The sequence below is a fragment of the Nesoenas mayeri genome (genome assembly GCF_963082525.1).
Source record: "Nesoenas mayeri genome assembly, chromosome: 5".
Taxonomy (NCBI): Eukaryota; Metazoa; Chordata; class Aves; order Columbiformes; family Columbidae; genus Nesoenas; species Nesoenas mayeri.
In genome coordinates, this window is record NC_137548.1 from 29731082 (window position 1) to 29746953 (window position 15872).

General features: G+C 39.0%; 1 protein-coding gene across 7 annotated transcripts in view; it reads left to right on the forward strand.

Moving 5' to 3' along the window:
* The first annotated feature begins 4426 nt into the window (after nucleotides 1–4426).
* The window catches only part of HECTD1 (HECT domain E3 ubiquitin protein ligase 1), a 64486-nt gene continuing 53040 nt past the window's right edge, over nucleotides 4427–15872 (forward strand). For 6 of the 7 annotated variants that reach the window (XM_080345144.1, XM_080345149.1, XM_080345150.1 and 3 more), the window contains exons 1-2: nucleotides 4427–4558; nucleotides 6776–7058. In XM_080345144.1, the coding sequence (XP_080201270.1) occupies nucleotides 6919–7058 (140 nt within the window). In that variant the 5' untranslated portion in view covers nucleotides 4427–4558; nucleotides 6776–6918. Of the gene's footprint in view, nucleotides 4559–5081; nucleotides 5129–6775; nucleotides 7059–15872 lie in introns of those variants that run through there. The other variant, XM_080345145.1, reaches the window with a different exon arrangement.

Here is a 15872-nt window from a genome sequence, read left to right on the forward strand (position 1 = left end):
GGGCTTCCCAGGCTTGTGCAAAAGTAAAGCAGCTGAGAAGGGACCATGGATAATGTAGGATTTAAGCAAAAAAAAAAAGCTTTTACCAACTGCAGTTTGTTTATGAAGAAAGAAGTTTTCTAGAAGATAATATAAGATGTAAACAAGTTTAAATAGCCAAATTCTGTAAAACTAAACCCTGCCTCATACAGCAAAGAAGTTTCTGTAATACTTGACCTTCTTTCTTTGAAATGTGTAGTCAACATTTATTAGCTTTTTCTTTAAAAGTATAATATTCATCAAGAAAATTAAATGTGTATGGAATTATTCATATTTTGTTTCTGGAGGAGTAGGAAATTTCAGTGTTTTATATTACATTGTTGTGTGGGTAGCTTAGAAGAAAGTGTTAAAGCAAAAGGATAAATATTCCGTAAATATCCTAACTGTTTTACTTGACACTGACACACTGCCCTTCAGCATAAACTATGCAATTAAGTTTGTGGAGGTGTTCAGGGCCTGTTTATGTCACCTCTGATCTAGTTACTCTAGAGGAGTGATATTTTTAGAAACATCAACTTGGCAGGTGTACAGAGGTGGGCAGTAGAACTAACAAAAACATCAATTATACTAGGTTCTAGCTTCCATATCAATTAAAAATCTAACAAGGAATCTCAGACTTCTTGTTTTCTTTGAACTGTAGGTGTATTTCAGTTTGAGATTTTTGGCCAGAGTTTAGTATTTTCTGCAACAAAATCTCAGTCATTCCTGTCTGAAGCTGACGATCCTTACTATCGTGCTGTGATACCAATAGTAGCCATGACAGATTCTTCCTTTTGCTATCAGCCAAAACCATATAGAAAACACCAGCCTGAGTAGAAAAGCAGTAATAAATGCTATTGTTCTTCGAGCTAAAGTGAAAAAAATTTTTTATTTTCTGTTGGAGAAGATTTTGCAAAATTCTAGCCAAACATGACTTCTTTTCAAACAGAATCAAATCCTTTTGAGAACACCTACAATGTCTTCTTAGAGAGTAGCTGTCTCGAGTGGGGTGTCCTTTGTAACATCTCAGAAGCTTGCTACATTCGCAGTCCTCCAATCCCTGACCATTGCTATCCTCCATGGCATATTTCTCTGTGGTTCATATGTTCCTGACCTAATATTATGCCAGCAATTGTACTGATGTTTTCTCTTTTAAAGCCAAGTTTTAATTTTCAGGCAAACACACAGAAGAAATGCTGGTCATTGGCCAATATCAAGCTCTGCAAAGATCAGCCTACATTGACCCTATGTGACCTAATTTCTAAAAGCATCCTCAGTCACTGACACGTGTGGTCTACTCAAGTGTAGTCATAAAGAGGAATTCTGGTTTACAGTACTAAGACTTAACATGGTAACACACCTCGCAAACTCACAGTTCCATAAATGCTGACATTTCTGACTCTAGCATTACTATCTGGAGTTTTATAAAGGAGGAAACAGAGACATGCAGTGATTAAGGGATTAGGCCAAGGTAATTTGTGAAGTGTGTGTCAGCTGGTGTTAGAGTAATATGTATGTTGTACGAATATGGGGAACTCTAGTTGGTTTTGCAAGTTCCACGCAATGCTCAGCACGATTTTATTCAGAGCAACTATGACAGTCAAGAGCCATTATTTGTCACTTGAGTGCGTGGCATAACTTGCCTTCCCTGTTCAGCCAGACTAAGCCATGGAAAGACCTTCTTCCTCCTCAAGAGGCTTAGGCCTAGCACTAACCAAATGACAGCCACAGTCTGGAAATCTGGGGGTCTAAACAAAAGTTTGTTCATATGAAAATTCAAATGAAAGCAAGTAGTTCCATACAAATTATGAATGGAATTTTTATGTCTTTCTTATCCAGCAACTGTACTCTTATTTGCTAGTGATTTCCTTTTTATTAAATACGAGAGAGCAGTCACTTTTGCAGAGGTAGTCTTAGTCTGTATCAGTGCTGTACACAGAGGGAGTCTGAAACAGAAACTCAAGGGGTACTACTTGCTGTGATATATTTCAATGGGGTACTCTGTGACAACTGCCAAAACCAATCTGAACACCCAGTCAGCGCATGAAGTAGAAAAAGTATTAATCAGACCATGAACATATATATATAGTAAGAAGCATATAATCAAAATAACAGAGATTATATAGTCAGCAGATCATTTCTTCTTTTCTGGATTTGTTCTAGGGAGAAGGAATCTTGTAATAACAAACAAAAATCACCAGAAAACTCTTAAATATTACAAATGTATCACAATCCAAAAAATTCCCAGTTCATGACTAAAGCTGTAATACATCACTTTATGTACATTTATAGGACATTCTATGATTCTGTATACTTCTTCTAATATATTAAAATATAGGATACTTCAGATTGGGCAATTAATGTAATAGGCCGTGGAAGTATTTATGTTTATCCATTTAGAAATAAAGATGGACAGCACTGCAAGCTAATTACAGTATTTTAAAGTGTTGTATTCCTCCTTAATTGTATTTAAAATCCATGATTTGTATGCTCTGCATGAACAATATTTAAACTTCTGGTTTTGCTGCTAAACTGATCTATACTTTGATAACTTCATCTTATCAATGGATAAGCATGTACCTGTCCAAAGATACCTGAAGCAGAAAGTGCAAAGAGTGCACTTTGATTTCAAAGTTTTTGGTGTTTACAATTGAAAGTTAGCATTAATTTTGTAACATTGCTTTAATTGAAACCTCTCTTCGTGATAAAAAACTGAAGGAAACTGTTCTAGCATCTTGCAACAGGAACAAGATCACTTAGCAGATGTGGCTTTCATAAGTTTGGCCTAATTCTGCTGCTGCTGCTGCTTGTGCACCAGTGAAAGTGAAAGAAGATCAAGTTTCTAAATTTAAAGACTGCAGACTCAGTCTTCCTGCTGTCTCATGTCCTTAACTTTAAGCATATAAGAAGTCCTGCTGACCTCTGAAGGACAAGCACAGGCAAAGGATATATGTGTAAATCTCGGTAGGGCTGGAACAAGAGGCAGTTAAGAGAGACGTAATACGCTAAGACAGAAAGGCTAAGCTGCCTTAGAAATCAGAAATAGACAAAGGAACTACTGTTCTTGTGTTCTGAAAAAAATGACAGCAGTAAAGGTAACACTTTCTAGATGTGATATTACACCACCAAACAACAATTTCTGCATTGGGCAAGCTTTAAGTGAGCACAACTGCTATTGCCTTTTTGTTCAGTGTGCAGTTTTACCCTCCTAATTACAGGAAATGACTATGAGGTAGGTAGGAGTGACATTCAAATGTACAGTAATCTTATTGACTGTACTTATATTAATAGGCTTAAATTCCTAAGAAAAATGCATGTTATCCTACAGGAAAGGAAACTATTTTGAAGATGCTTTGCTTTTAGTCCATTTTAAATTTATAGTAATTTGCTATAAAGGCCTTTTAGTCCTTAATTTTAAATTTATAGCAGTTTGCCTGTTTTCTTGATCATATGCAAGGTAACTGTACTGCATTTTGCAGCATGCGTAGCAGCAGCTGCTCTACTGCAAAACGTGTCTCAAGCTACACAGTATAGTTGCAGTATCTCAGTTCCACTGCAGAGTAAGGGCAAGCTAAAATCTCTGTGCTGAAAGGCCCTTGCTGCAGCTCACATCTGGTCACCATCCTAACAGAGGTGCTGGAGTCGGATCAAAGTGTTTTCAAGGGTGGGCCCTGCAAGGTATAAGGCCCCCTCCAGTAAATATGAAGAATGTGATATTGAAATGAATAACCACAATACAGCAGGAAATAAAGTGATCCGTAATCATAAAAACACAAATCCCCACGCAGCCAGGGAAAGGCCACCCAAGGCTGAGGGGGTCGTGGGACGCGCCGGGCGAGCCTGGACTCCCGCTCCTCACCGCCCAGCGCGGGCGGGCGCCCCGGGGCCCCAGCCCCCGCTTCCAGGCGGGCGCCGCGCCGAGAAGGCCCTTGCGGTGCCCGGACGGGGGAGCCGGGCCGGCTGCTCCCCTCACGCAGAGGCCGCTGCGCTGGGGCCGGGCGCGGCGCACCCGAAGGGAGCGCGGCCCCCGCGGCTCTCAGGTCGGCGGCCCCGACTCCTGCAGAGGCGGGTGTGGTAGCGTGGGTGCCCTGCCGCCCCGGGTGGTGGCCGCCGAGCCCGCAGCGCCCGGCCCTTCTCGTCCCAGGACGCCGCCGGAGCGCAGGCTGGGGAACGCCGGCTCCGCTGGCGGCGGCACCAGGAGACGAGGCCCCGCCGGCCGTGCCGGGCTGTGCCGTGCCGTGCCGGGCCGTGCCGAGCCGTGCTTCCAGCGCCCGCCCGCTGGTGCCGCGGAGGGGCTGGAATGCCGCTTCCGCAGCGCCCCCAGCGGCCGCTCGGCCGGCGCCAGCTCCGCCCCCCGAGGCCGCGGCGCCGCTCACTTCCCCCTCCTCCCACCCAATCCCGTGCCGGGCGGAGCGCCATGGATGCCGCTGGCTGCCGCCTGCTGCGGGGCTCGGGCCGCCGCCGCCTCCTCGCCTCTCCCCCTGTTTCCCCGCGGCGCTGAGGAGGGGTCGGTTCCGCGAACAGGCTCCGGGAGGTTGAGGTGAGCGGTGGGGGTGGTGCGGGGCCTCTTCGGCTGGCGCTGGAGAGACGGCGCCTTTCCTGAGTCGCCAGGCTGGGTCACCCTGCGAGGCCTGCGGCTCGCCAGGAACTCGAGCGTCGCTGCCCGGGCCTGGCGGGTCGGTGTCGGCAGGCCCGGAGGGAGCGGGCCAGGAGGCCCGGCTGTGGGCCAGGGCCCTGGGCAAGGGCGACGGCGGGTGCCGTAAAATTTCCTTGTGGGGGCCGAGGGGCAGAGCGGGGCGGCGCTGCCGGGAAGCCCCTCATGCCGCCGGCTGGCCTGTGCGCGGGGGAGGGGGGAGGCGGTGCGAGGGCTCCCCTGCCCCGGGAGGCCGGCTGTGGGGAGCGGGCCCCAGTTCCCCGTGCGTTGGACTGGGGCCCGTCTGGCTGTGTGTGTATGTAGGCCCGGGTGGTGGGGGATGAGTTCAGCAGCGGCCTGGCCCCTTTTCTGGCGCGGCCCTCCCGGGAGCCTCGGCCTCTCACTCTGCTCTGTTTTCTGCTCGGCGGTGGTTCGTTTCTGTCTGGTTAGAGCCCGTCTGGGGTGGAAGAACAGCAGGTGCCTGTATTTAACTTAACCCGTTTTCACTCAGTTTTCTTGTTTATGTTGCCTTCACCCTTTCCCCCGCTTCTCCCGCCCTCTTCCCCCCCGAAGTTAATCATTTAGTCGCGCTAAGGAGATGTGCTATACCTACAATATGATCCCACTTGTACTGGCTGAAAGTAGTTTTGTTGAGTCTCGGAACAGGAAATACAGCATGTAAGCAGCTAGGAGGATCACGGCCATTGTTTAAAGTACAGAACATGAATTTGGTAATGCTTGAATTACTTTTTACAGCACAACTGCAGCAATAACAAAAATATATGTGGCAAGGTGTAATTGAGTGATCTGTAATGTCGTTATGGTCCTAAGTTATAAACAAATCATATCTGTCACACTGTTGTCACATCCTTGAGTTCAAAGATGTAGTGAAAGAGCTCTGCTGTTTCGGTATAAGTTTCTCCATGTAATACCAATTTCTGATTCTCTTTTGGAGTTTTGGCCTTGATGGAGTTATTTTTTAACTATTAAGTCATTGGCAGCAAGTAAACAAGTAGGCAGACTTTGTCCAGATTGAGCTTCGCTCCCCCCTGCCCCAATTTCTGGGGACACTGTCTTGTATTTCATATTTACCTATGAGTTTGGTAAACGAATTATTTTTTTATAAGCTATATTCTAAAAATAGCCTTTTTTTCCTTGTATATTTAATTTGGAGAGATCGGCTTGTAACATTTGTTTTAGTTTTTATATGAAAACAGGTATATTTGCGCTGGTCTTAGGTATGAGAGGTGAATTTGCATATTTGTTAGTAAAACACAAAGTAAAAAGCAAGCACATAGGTCAAAAGTATCTCTTAACATTTTAAAGGGACTTTTTTGCTTTTTGGTCTTCGGCTTCCATGTAGAACTATGGCATTGGGCCAGTAAATAATGTTGTTTTCCTTATATGTACATGAATTATTTGAATTATTTGCTGCATTTTTTTAAAGCCATGATTTTAGATACACTTTTTTTTCTAAAATCCAAACCAACAAACCCACAAATTTTGAAAATTGAGGTGATTCTTAATTTGTCTTTTTTATCCTTTGACTTAATAAGCTAATTTTCCTTATGTTCGAATCCTATTTTAAAAGATGAAGGATTAATAAAACTTCTGCAAAGAATCTCTAAGTCTTTAGTTGTACATCTCAATCTTTTTGTTTTGTGGATTTGTATTTAAAATGTGACATTTGTTGTCTCTATTTGAATACTTTATTGAGGAGATAATCCATCTTTCAGAAAGTTGGACATCATAATAAAATTATATTAAAGGAAAGGGGATAGGCAAGACAACAAAATTAGTATTTATATTAGCTTGGAGAATATACAAAAGGATTAAGGTTAGTTTTTCTACTTAAGTTTTAATTTTGAGTTATGCTATAAATAACAGTAGGCTCTTAGTCTTGCTGGATTGTCAGCTGGTACTAGAAATTTATTTCCAATGAAACAGAACAAATTCCTGTTTACTCACATATAAAGCTTGAAAAAAAATAATTGCTTGCCAAATACGTGGAAGTTTTCTTAATGTCAGCCAAAAAATATGCCATACATTATAGAGAGAAGTAAATCCAAAAAGTGTAAAGGCAAGATTTTGATGTTTGTTTTTTGTTTTCCTTTTATTTTCCAGGTAAAAATTGCAAAAGCCTGGGGCTGGCTGAGGAGAGACATTAATTGTGATCAAGTTAGTCTGTCTTTAACAATTAAAGGATATTTTTGGTACTTTTAAATTTAAGCAGAGGTGGATTTTTTTTTTAAAAAAAAGAAAGAACCATGGCAGATGTGGACCCAGACACATTGCTGGAATGGCTGCAGATGGGGCAGGGAGATGAAAGGGATATGCAGCTAATAGCATTGGAACAGCTATGCATGCTACTTCTGATGTCAGACAACGTGGATCGCTGTTTTGAAACGTGAGTAGTTTTGGCTTTCATTTACAGAATGTTGTTTTCCTCTCTTGATAGCTGTATATAACATTTAACATTCCAAGAAACTTTCAGCCTCAGAAGTGTTTTTACAGATTGAATCAGTGTAGATCACTGAAATCAAGAGTTTCTGCTAATGTTGTGTGAAGTGCTGTTGCCTGATTAAAAATGTAGTGTCACGTGAGCGATCTGCAGTGCCCCTTTGGACACATGATCTGATTGTTTGACTTAAAGAAATGTATTTGAAGTTGCAGTGTGGAAGTGCTGGAGTTGTTTTATTTGGGGTTTTTTTGTTTGTTTTGTTTTGTTTTTTGTTTGTTTTTTTTTGTTTGTTTGTTTTTTGTTTTTTATGGTAGAAAAAACTTCTTTTTATGTTAAAACTATAATGATCACCTAGATGTGTTTAAGCATCCTTAGTCTTGCAACACTTTTCTCAAGAGATAGAGTAGCTTTTTCTGAGCTCTGTAAATCCAAACAAAAATCACAAATATTAACCACTGCTCACACAAATATTTTGCCCCTTCTTTGAAGAATTGCTGTTCACCCTACTTCTCAACTGCATTTATACGCTTCATATAGGTCAGTCCCTGGTCTTACTTCTTTATGTATTTCTCACAGCACAAAATGCTGATGTAACCACTTCTGTTATTTGATAGTGTTGCTGTGTGTGTGTTACGCTGCTTCCTGTGAGGGCCCGCCAGTAGTATGCAAAGGGAAGTAGCAAAAGTGTAAACAATCACAGCTTTTAAATCTGACAACTCCTACATTCTTTGGTGCGTTGTTTGTTTGGTCTCTCTAGCTCGTATTTTGATGCTTTTGCATGTTCTTCTTTTTCATCTCTTTTTCATTACTCTCACTTTGCATCTCAGAGTATGGCTACTGTCTTTCTGATACATCCTTCTTAGGAGCGTGGGTATAGAATCATTTAAGAAGGTGACTGTTTTGTTTAGGGCTATAAAACTAAACACTGCAACAGAGAGCAGTTTTCAGGCTTCTCTCTTAATAGCTGTTAATCTTTCAGGACTACTTTATTACAGGAAGTGTAAAATTCAAACATCTCTAAAATTTGGGTTGATACCAGTTTCAGAACAGTGAGCACAGTTTTGTACACCGCTTTGGAATTTGAAATTGCCTGATTTTGGCGGGCTTAGAGGTAACATGTTGACTTGAAAGAGACTTGCTGTAGGGAGATGCATTCAACTTTCTAATCTGTCCCTCGTAGTGTTGTTACTGGTGGAGCACTATGTTTTCAGCCTCAGAAAAGATTATTTACTGACTTAATTTGCTGCTGTAGAAAATAATTTTATAGTTAAGAATGAACTTTTCTGACAAATCCAGGTGAACTTTCTGCTTCAGTGTATTTGGTGTGGAACAAAACGAAGTTTGGCCATAAGCATTTTCAAGGATAACTTCTGGGTATTTTGGAATCAGGACTGAAATACCAACTTTTAAAGTATAAATGAGTTGTGGGTTTTATGCATTTTATTTAGAACAGACTTATATCTCAATATAAAGGAATTAAATAGTTATTGCAGTGTGGTGGCTTTAAAATCAGGTTTTATGTGTGAAAGAATAAACTTTTAAAATGCCATTTGGCATTTTGACTTTTGTTTTGAGCCTTGGTAGAATTTAATTTTACTGTTTTTCTGAGTTGTTGATTTCTTTTGCTGCTATAAGCTTCCCTCAAAGACAAACAGATCAGAATAAAGTGTAAATTGGGAAAAAGTTATCAATGTTCCTTGCCTGTTCAAGTGATTTTACATTAAAGTTGAAGCTGCTACTTCTAATTGGCACCATGAATACACTGACGGTATGGTTCTACAGCTGCCATAGTAGCTCATTACCTTCAAAAGGGAGAGCAACCTCTTCCCATTTATCACTCCCCACTTTTATTCCTTCCAATCATATTCTTGCTTCATGCCAGCATCAGGCCTTACAGGACTCCTCTAGTTGCCTAAAAGAGCAAGCTGCTCTTGAAACCCACTGAAGAAGTTGGCTGGTTTTTTTATTTTAAACTCTTTAAGAAACAGATGATGTCTTGAAAATATTTTAAAAAGATTTCCAAATGACGGTTCAAGAAGCCACAACCTGAACTTGAGTAGTCATGTGCTGAGGGAGTATAACTAAAATAATCTTTGATAGTATTTTGAAGTTGTTTTTCAGCAATGTTTTTAAAGGACTTACTGCTTGTCTAAATAGGAGATTTACTATGTGACATAAGTGTTGCCAAACGTATTTTTCAGGAACTAATTTTGAAAATGGTTTCAGTGTATGCCTGGTGTTTAATGTGGACATTTTTTTCTCTCAGTAAGAGCATCAACCTGTAGACTTCACAACATTTTTTTTTTTCTGTTAATGAAGAAGAGAATTCCCTAATTTTTCTGCTGTGCAGATGTTATTTCAAGATCTTGGAATTGTTTATTGCTATTAATTATGTTTTCATCTGTGGAATTCAACAACTGAAAGAAGGAAGGTGGAATCTTAATTTGTTGGAGAATGGAATATGATGTTTTTCAGGGATCAGTCAGTGTGACTCTAAATATTAAGTATTAGTCTACTTTTGCATTAGAAATTATTTGCTCTTATGACGTAAACTAAGAAAAAGCTCGTCATTTTAGTGAAGTACACCTGGTGATTTAAGGCTGCATACGGTGAGAACTGGCAAAGCTATGAAACAGACACGTGAAAAATATTGACGTGAATGCTATGCTTTTTCCTTAAAAGCACAACACTGTTTCCAGACTGTTTTGTTAAAGAGTTAAGGGCAATACACTTAGCAAAGAAAGATGACAAACTTGGGTGAGGAGGGAGTGGGTAATATTGAAAGGATAGATTCAAAATCTTGCACTTCATTATTGCCATAAAGTAATACGGTTACTTGGCAAACATATTCTCAGGGAAATGGTATATTTTAAAGCTAATTATTTGTTTCTGTAGAAGAGTAATGGATACTGAAACTAGTGTTTGAGATCAAATCAGAAAAACGGAAGTAGGCACAAGTGTATAGTGGTGTATTTTGGAGAGCTTCAGCAAAGTTCTGGCAGTATCGCAACAGATTGTGGGGTGTGCAGCCAATAACAGGTAGCGATGCCAAATAACTGACGTTTCTTTACTCCTCCACAGATTTACATATTACATCTGATTAAATTATTTTTAGTGTTACTCATGTTAGCATTACAAAAATCAGCAGCGTATTCATCTTCTGGTGATGATGAGTCACAGACACTGTTAGTCACTTGGCATGAAGAATGGCTAGCATTTTACCAGCACCAGGAGCCAGTGGCTTGAACTACGGAAGCTTAAGTGAATAGAAACGGTTCTTTTAAGTAGTTGAATTGGAATAAAATAGTTAAAATTGTTGTGATTATAAGTGTTAATTGCACTGTTAAACTGTGTGCTATTAAGTCAACTTTAACAGGAGTTTAAGTATGCATTTTATATAAACATAATTGAAATGAAATTTTTAGCATTTAAATTGTTATAGGTTATTTTGAAGACAATGTAGAAGCCGATAGTTACAATTTCATGTTATTAATATAGCCCTTTTCCATAGGTGTTTCAGTTTATCTTTTTTCACCCTGATTGTTTCACTCTGGTGAAATAAAATGAGAACTCCTCAGATCTGGGCTTTGTGTTGATATTTTCTTTAATTATTTTCCTTAACTACAAAGAAAACTTGTAGAACGAGGCGGTTGTATAAGAAGTAAAGTAAAACCTGAGTAAAATCTTTTCTGCACTGTATAAATGAAATAGACCTTACTAATTCTCAGAAAGAGAAAGCAGGCATATTTTCCCCTTTGGCTGTGCCATCTGTCACCTCCGTATATTAAGTGTTAACAGACTTGGTCAGCAAAGAGTTATCAGCTTTTTAACAAATAAAACCAAAAATTATACAAAGGATCAGAATGTAGGGTTCTACTGTGTAAAACAGAAATCTTTCAGTTTATTTTTAGATCAAATATGTTTATTTTAATTTACATTAAACCTTGTTCTTTCCTAAGTATATGTTTATGAGGGAAGAAATATATTTACTAACATGTGTAATAACAAGTGTAATTCTAGTGAACTGAAGACTGTTGATGTGAGCTAGTGAGACTGTGGTAGAATAATGTGGAACAGTTTAGCTTTACCTCCACCTAATTGCTTAAAACTAAAGGCTCCTCTGTTTATCAGGATTGTGTAACTCCAGGAAATGAAAATTAGATAGATGGATAAAAACAATTTGTCTTGTAGAGACAGGGACAGCAATCCCAAGTGGTATTTTTCAGGCCTGTTTTTAAAGTTTGGGCTGACTTTCAAAACATCTTTGTAATTCAGATAGTGGTAGAGTGCCCTTTAACAGATGTGTTATTACAATCATGGTTAAACTAGCAGTCTGAGAGGGCAGCTCAATTCATATAGAGTTGGTTTTATTTTGTGTGTCCTGCATATTTGCTTACTTTTTTTATTTTAAGAAGAAAAAAAAAAAGTCAGGCCATTATTACAGTTTTGTGCTGGAGCGCAGCCCCAAGTAAATTAGGATAAGTATTGCTGTCAACAATAGACTACAGTTTTCATTATTTTAAACCGTGGAAAACATATGTTCTTAGTGAATTATTGGTTAGGACTAATGCAGACATCTCACTCATTAAATGAAATTTTGTAGGCTTTACAATTGCAAGACTCATGTGATTCCTACTAATGCTTTTTGCCTTTTAATGAAGGCAGAGGATGTGGCAGCAGTGAAATGCCAGCACTGGAGTCATTCACTCTGTGCACTCAAGTACAGTGGGATCTTACACAACCTAAAGAGTACTGACTGCTCTGAGATGGAAGTGGGGGTGTGTACTTTATTTTTCAGGGGGCTGTCTTGTTACAACATAATGATTAGAACTATTTCTGGTTTCTGTGACTGGTTTTTGTTGTTGTTGGGTAGTTGGCTTTTTTTGCAGTGGTAAGAGTTTTAACACACTTTTAACACAGTCTTTCTGGTTGCTCTTTGTAAAATAGGAATTACGGCCTTATTGTCACGGGTATTATGGAGGTTAATTAGCCTTGTCAAGTCATTTTGGGAATCTTAATGGTTGCAAAGGCCGGAAGGGAAGATGAGGTCATCTAAATTGACATCCTCTCTTCTGTTGTAGGCCTCTGTATCTTACTTGGTTGTTGCTGAACTGAGCATTTTGTTTGATACAGCCATGAAGTATAGCTAATGCTTCCAGTAGGGCATCCTAGCTTATTTTACCTTCTGTTTCACTATTTAATCTACTGCCTGTTTGTTGTTGTTGAAGTTTGCTTGTCCTTTTCCATATGAATTGGCCGGACTGCTGCATTCTGTGACAGGCAGTCAGTCCAACTTTTGCTGTTGGATCAAAAGCCAACACTATTCTTACTGTGAATGTACTTGGACACAAGGATCTCATCACCTCTTGATTTCTCTGTCCTCACATTCTTCAGTTTCCAAGTTTTTCAGAAATATTTTCCAGACTTGCCTTTGTCCATGCTCTTTATAGCAGTACATTTAACTTACTGTTACCAGTTATACATCCCAGATTTAGTTAAATGTTTCCAAAACATTGTACAGGAAGTGTGGTTTTAGTTCTTTTATCTTCAGAGTTGCTTTCCAGGGTATGATTGCTTACTTCTTAGGCATGGCTTGATGTATTACCTAGATCTGTAACTTGGCATTTGTGTGTGTTAAAACACATTTTGTTTAAATGAACCCATGCCTCTGAGTAGTCCACACAGTTCTGTATAACTCATCACACTGTCTTTGTCACTATTTACTAGTCTGCAGTTTTCTTCATTTTTTTTTCCAGTAGTATCATCAAGTGCCCTTGGTTTTGTGTGTGGGATAAAATTGAAGTGATTTCATGCAAGTACTATGGAAAAGATGGGTTCAGAATTTTAAGGCAGTGAGTTAATAACCTTTTGAAAGATTCCATCTTCTAATAGATTGGATGAGACCAATAATAAAATAGCTATTAGAGGAATTTCAAATATCGGGCGTCCATTATTGAATGATTGTACTAGTCAAACAATTTTAAATATTGGCCTCTTATGAAGAGGCTATGTAAGAGGCATAGACAGTGTAGATGTTCAGTAGATTGGTAATGTGGAAGTGAAGTTTTCTTGCTTAAGTCAGTTCTCTTTTTGAGCACTTGGAAATTCATTAGAAGCTAGTAGGGAGGTGCACATATTTAGACACACCTACAAAATAATACTTTGTTTTAATTGCTTATTTAGTTTTGAAATGTGTACAAATGTAATGTATGCTCAAACCATTATCTGTGTGCACAACCTAGGCTGTTACTAGTGGAAATCATAGGCAGACATATATGTAGTTTCAGGTTCTTTAATTTATTCAGCTATTGCGGACCAAGTTTTTGCAAAATATTTACAAGATTCTGGAGACTGGAGAACAAACATATACGGAATTACTACCCTGAGGCATGGCATGTATTTTATAAGATACGGAAAGATGCAAAAGGCAGCATGACATATCCTTTGTAAATTCAAGAGCAAAGCTAACAATAATTTATTTAGAAATTTGGAAGTTATCCTGCAGAAACTGTTTCTTCTTGTGCATTTTTCTTTTGTTTCATTTTACACAACTGATACTTATTGAATGTGTAGGTGAATACTCAGATGATACGTTCCCTCCTAATAGCGGGCTCTTGGAAGAGGGTTCAGTTGTCTATTCTTTGTTTAGCTAAAAGGAAGTTTGAAAGTGTTACTAAATGTCAAGTTTGGTTTCTAAATTAATTTCTTTTATTTTCTGATAATGTAGAGTTTCTGCTGGAATAGATATAGGATTGAGTTGTTAATTTTCTGACTTCATTTTATTGACATGAGCTGTGATTGCACTTAAGGGTAGAGAGATTCAGAGTTGTAAAAGTTTAGTATTTTATAACTGTGGTAATAGTTCCTAAACTAGCAGTTCATTTTTAGTTGCTTCATCCTCGTACCTTTAAAATATCGTGTGGTATCTCTGAAGTCTTGTATGTAAGTGGATGGTTTTTGGCCTTTATTTGTTCTGTGACAGCATTGTAACAAAACAGTGTACAATATGTTTTGGAAATGGGTCCAGAAGAACACAAACAGGCAATGCAGGTGGTTCTCTTGTGGATGATCTTGGCTACTCTGCTGATGTTTTTGATTCCTATGTGGAAACAAGATGGTATTTCAGTAAAATAAACAATGAGAGAAAGTCTGAGATCTCCTCCCATAGCAAGAACTACAGAAAGGAAAAACAATAATCAAAAATAAGATGGAGTTACTATTGCTTTAAGAACAAATCGGTTGTGCAGGCTGTATTTTCTTTGAAGCTTTACAGTTGCGTGACACATTCTTGTAAATATTTAACTGGTATATTTTTTCCTCAGAAACAGTCACTAATGAGGTTTGAATTCAGTATTTTAATTTTTAGTTACTTAAAATTATTGCATATGAAGTAATTATTAAATAGTGTAGGCACATGTAATTCCGTATTTTCCCACTTGTAACTGGTCCCAGCAGATGGTTTGCATTAAAGACCCAGCACAAATGCTGGCAGGGAGCTGAGCTTGGTTTTCTGCCACAAGTCACATGTCGTGGAGCTGGCGGCTGCAGCCCAAGGCTTTGTCACATGATGGCGGCTCTGGAACCGGGTAACACACCTAGAGCCATCGGCATTTGTGCTACCCATTTTTGGGGATCCAGTGGGGTTGTCTTTTTTCCTTATTTTGGCTTTTAACACAACAGTAGTCTTTAAACTACCATTATTGTTGCTGTTTTGACTAAGGCTTATAAGTACATTTAAAATATAAAATGTAATTGCAGAAATGAGTTTACAGTGCTTGTTTTTACAGGTATCTTTTTACACCGGCAAGCTGTAAAATCAGCTGAGTCACTTCGTTTGAGTTTGTGACCTTAGCACTAGCAGGAGCTTACCACTGTAGCTATTTAAGAAGTTTGCATCCCTATGGATATTCCTGTTCCTAAAGGGGGGACCATGAGGGGGAAGAAGAGATTCAGAGTTACGCTGATGATAATGCTGTAAAAGCTGTAGTAATATAATTATATTGATAAATTTCCCTAGCCTTTTATGACATCAGTATGATTGTGATGTTTAGAAAATGATTTTAGATCAGTTTTACATTCTTCCGTTGCAGAACATTTATTACAAAATTAGTGTATAATGGTTTTTACAATCTAATAAACTCATTTTAACACTGAAAGCATGAATATTTTTTTCATAGAAATCATACAGAATCAGCATTTTTTGGTGTGATTTAGTTCTTGATGTCAGTACAGGGAACAGAGAATGCTCTAACATGACAATCTTAATGGATTAGGTTATAAAGGGTAAATACTGATACTGGATAGCACTTTTTTCAGACCTTTTAAAAACTTGTTTGCAAACCTGTCTTCTGAGGTGGAAGACTCACAAGACGATAAGTAGCAGTAGCTCTTATCCTGGGAGTACAGCAATGAAGATGGGTAGACATCTAGAACTGAGACATATAAAGTAATTAGCAAGAGCTGTAGTGTTGGTTGCAGAATAATGTCATTAACTCACTAAAGTCAGTCTTTTGCTAAGGAGTAACACAGAGTAACCTCATTAATTCACTAAGTACATCCCTAATCACTCATCTTGAGAGGATTCCCTTGAAGTGTTAGGTTGGTGCAACAGTAATTGCAGTTTTGAACTGTGAATTTTAAATCATTATCACTAGGCTGAAACACATCTTTATTAATCAAAATAGGAACCATTGTTATCAACACATGTTTGCCAATGAGAAATAAGTTAGTTTATTCCTGTAGTGGAAAAATCCATGCTTT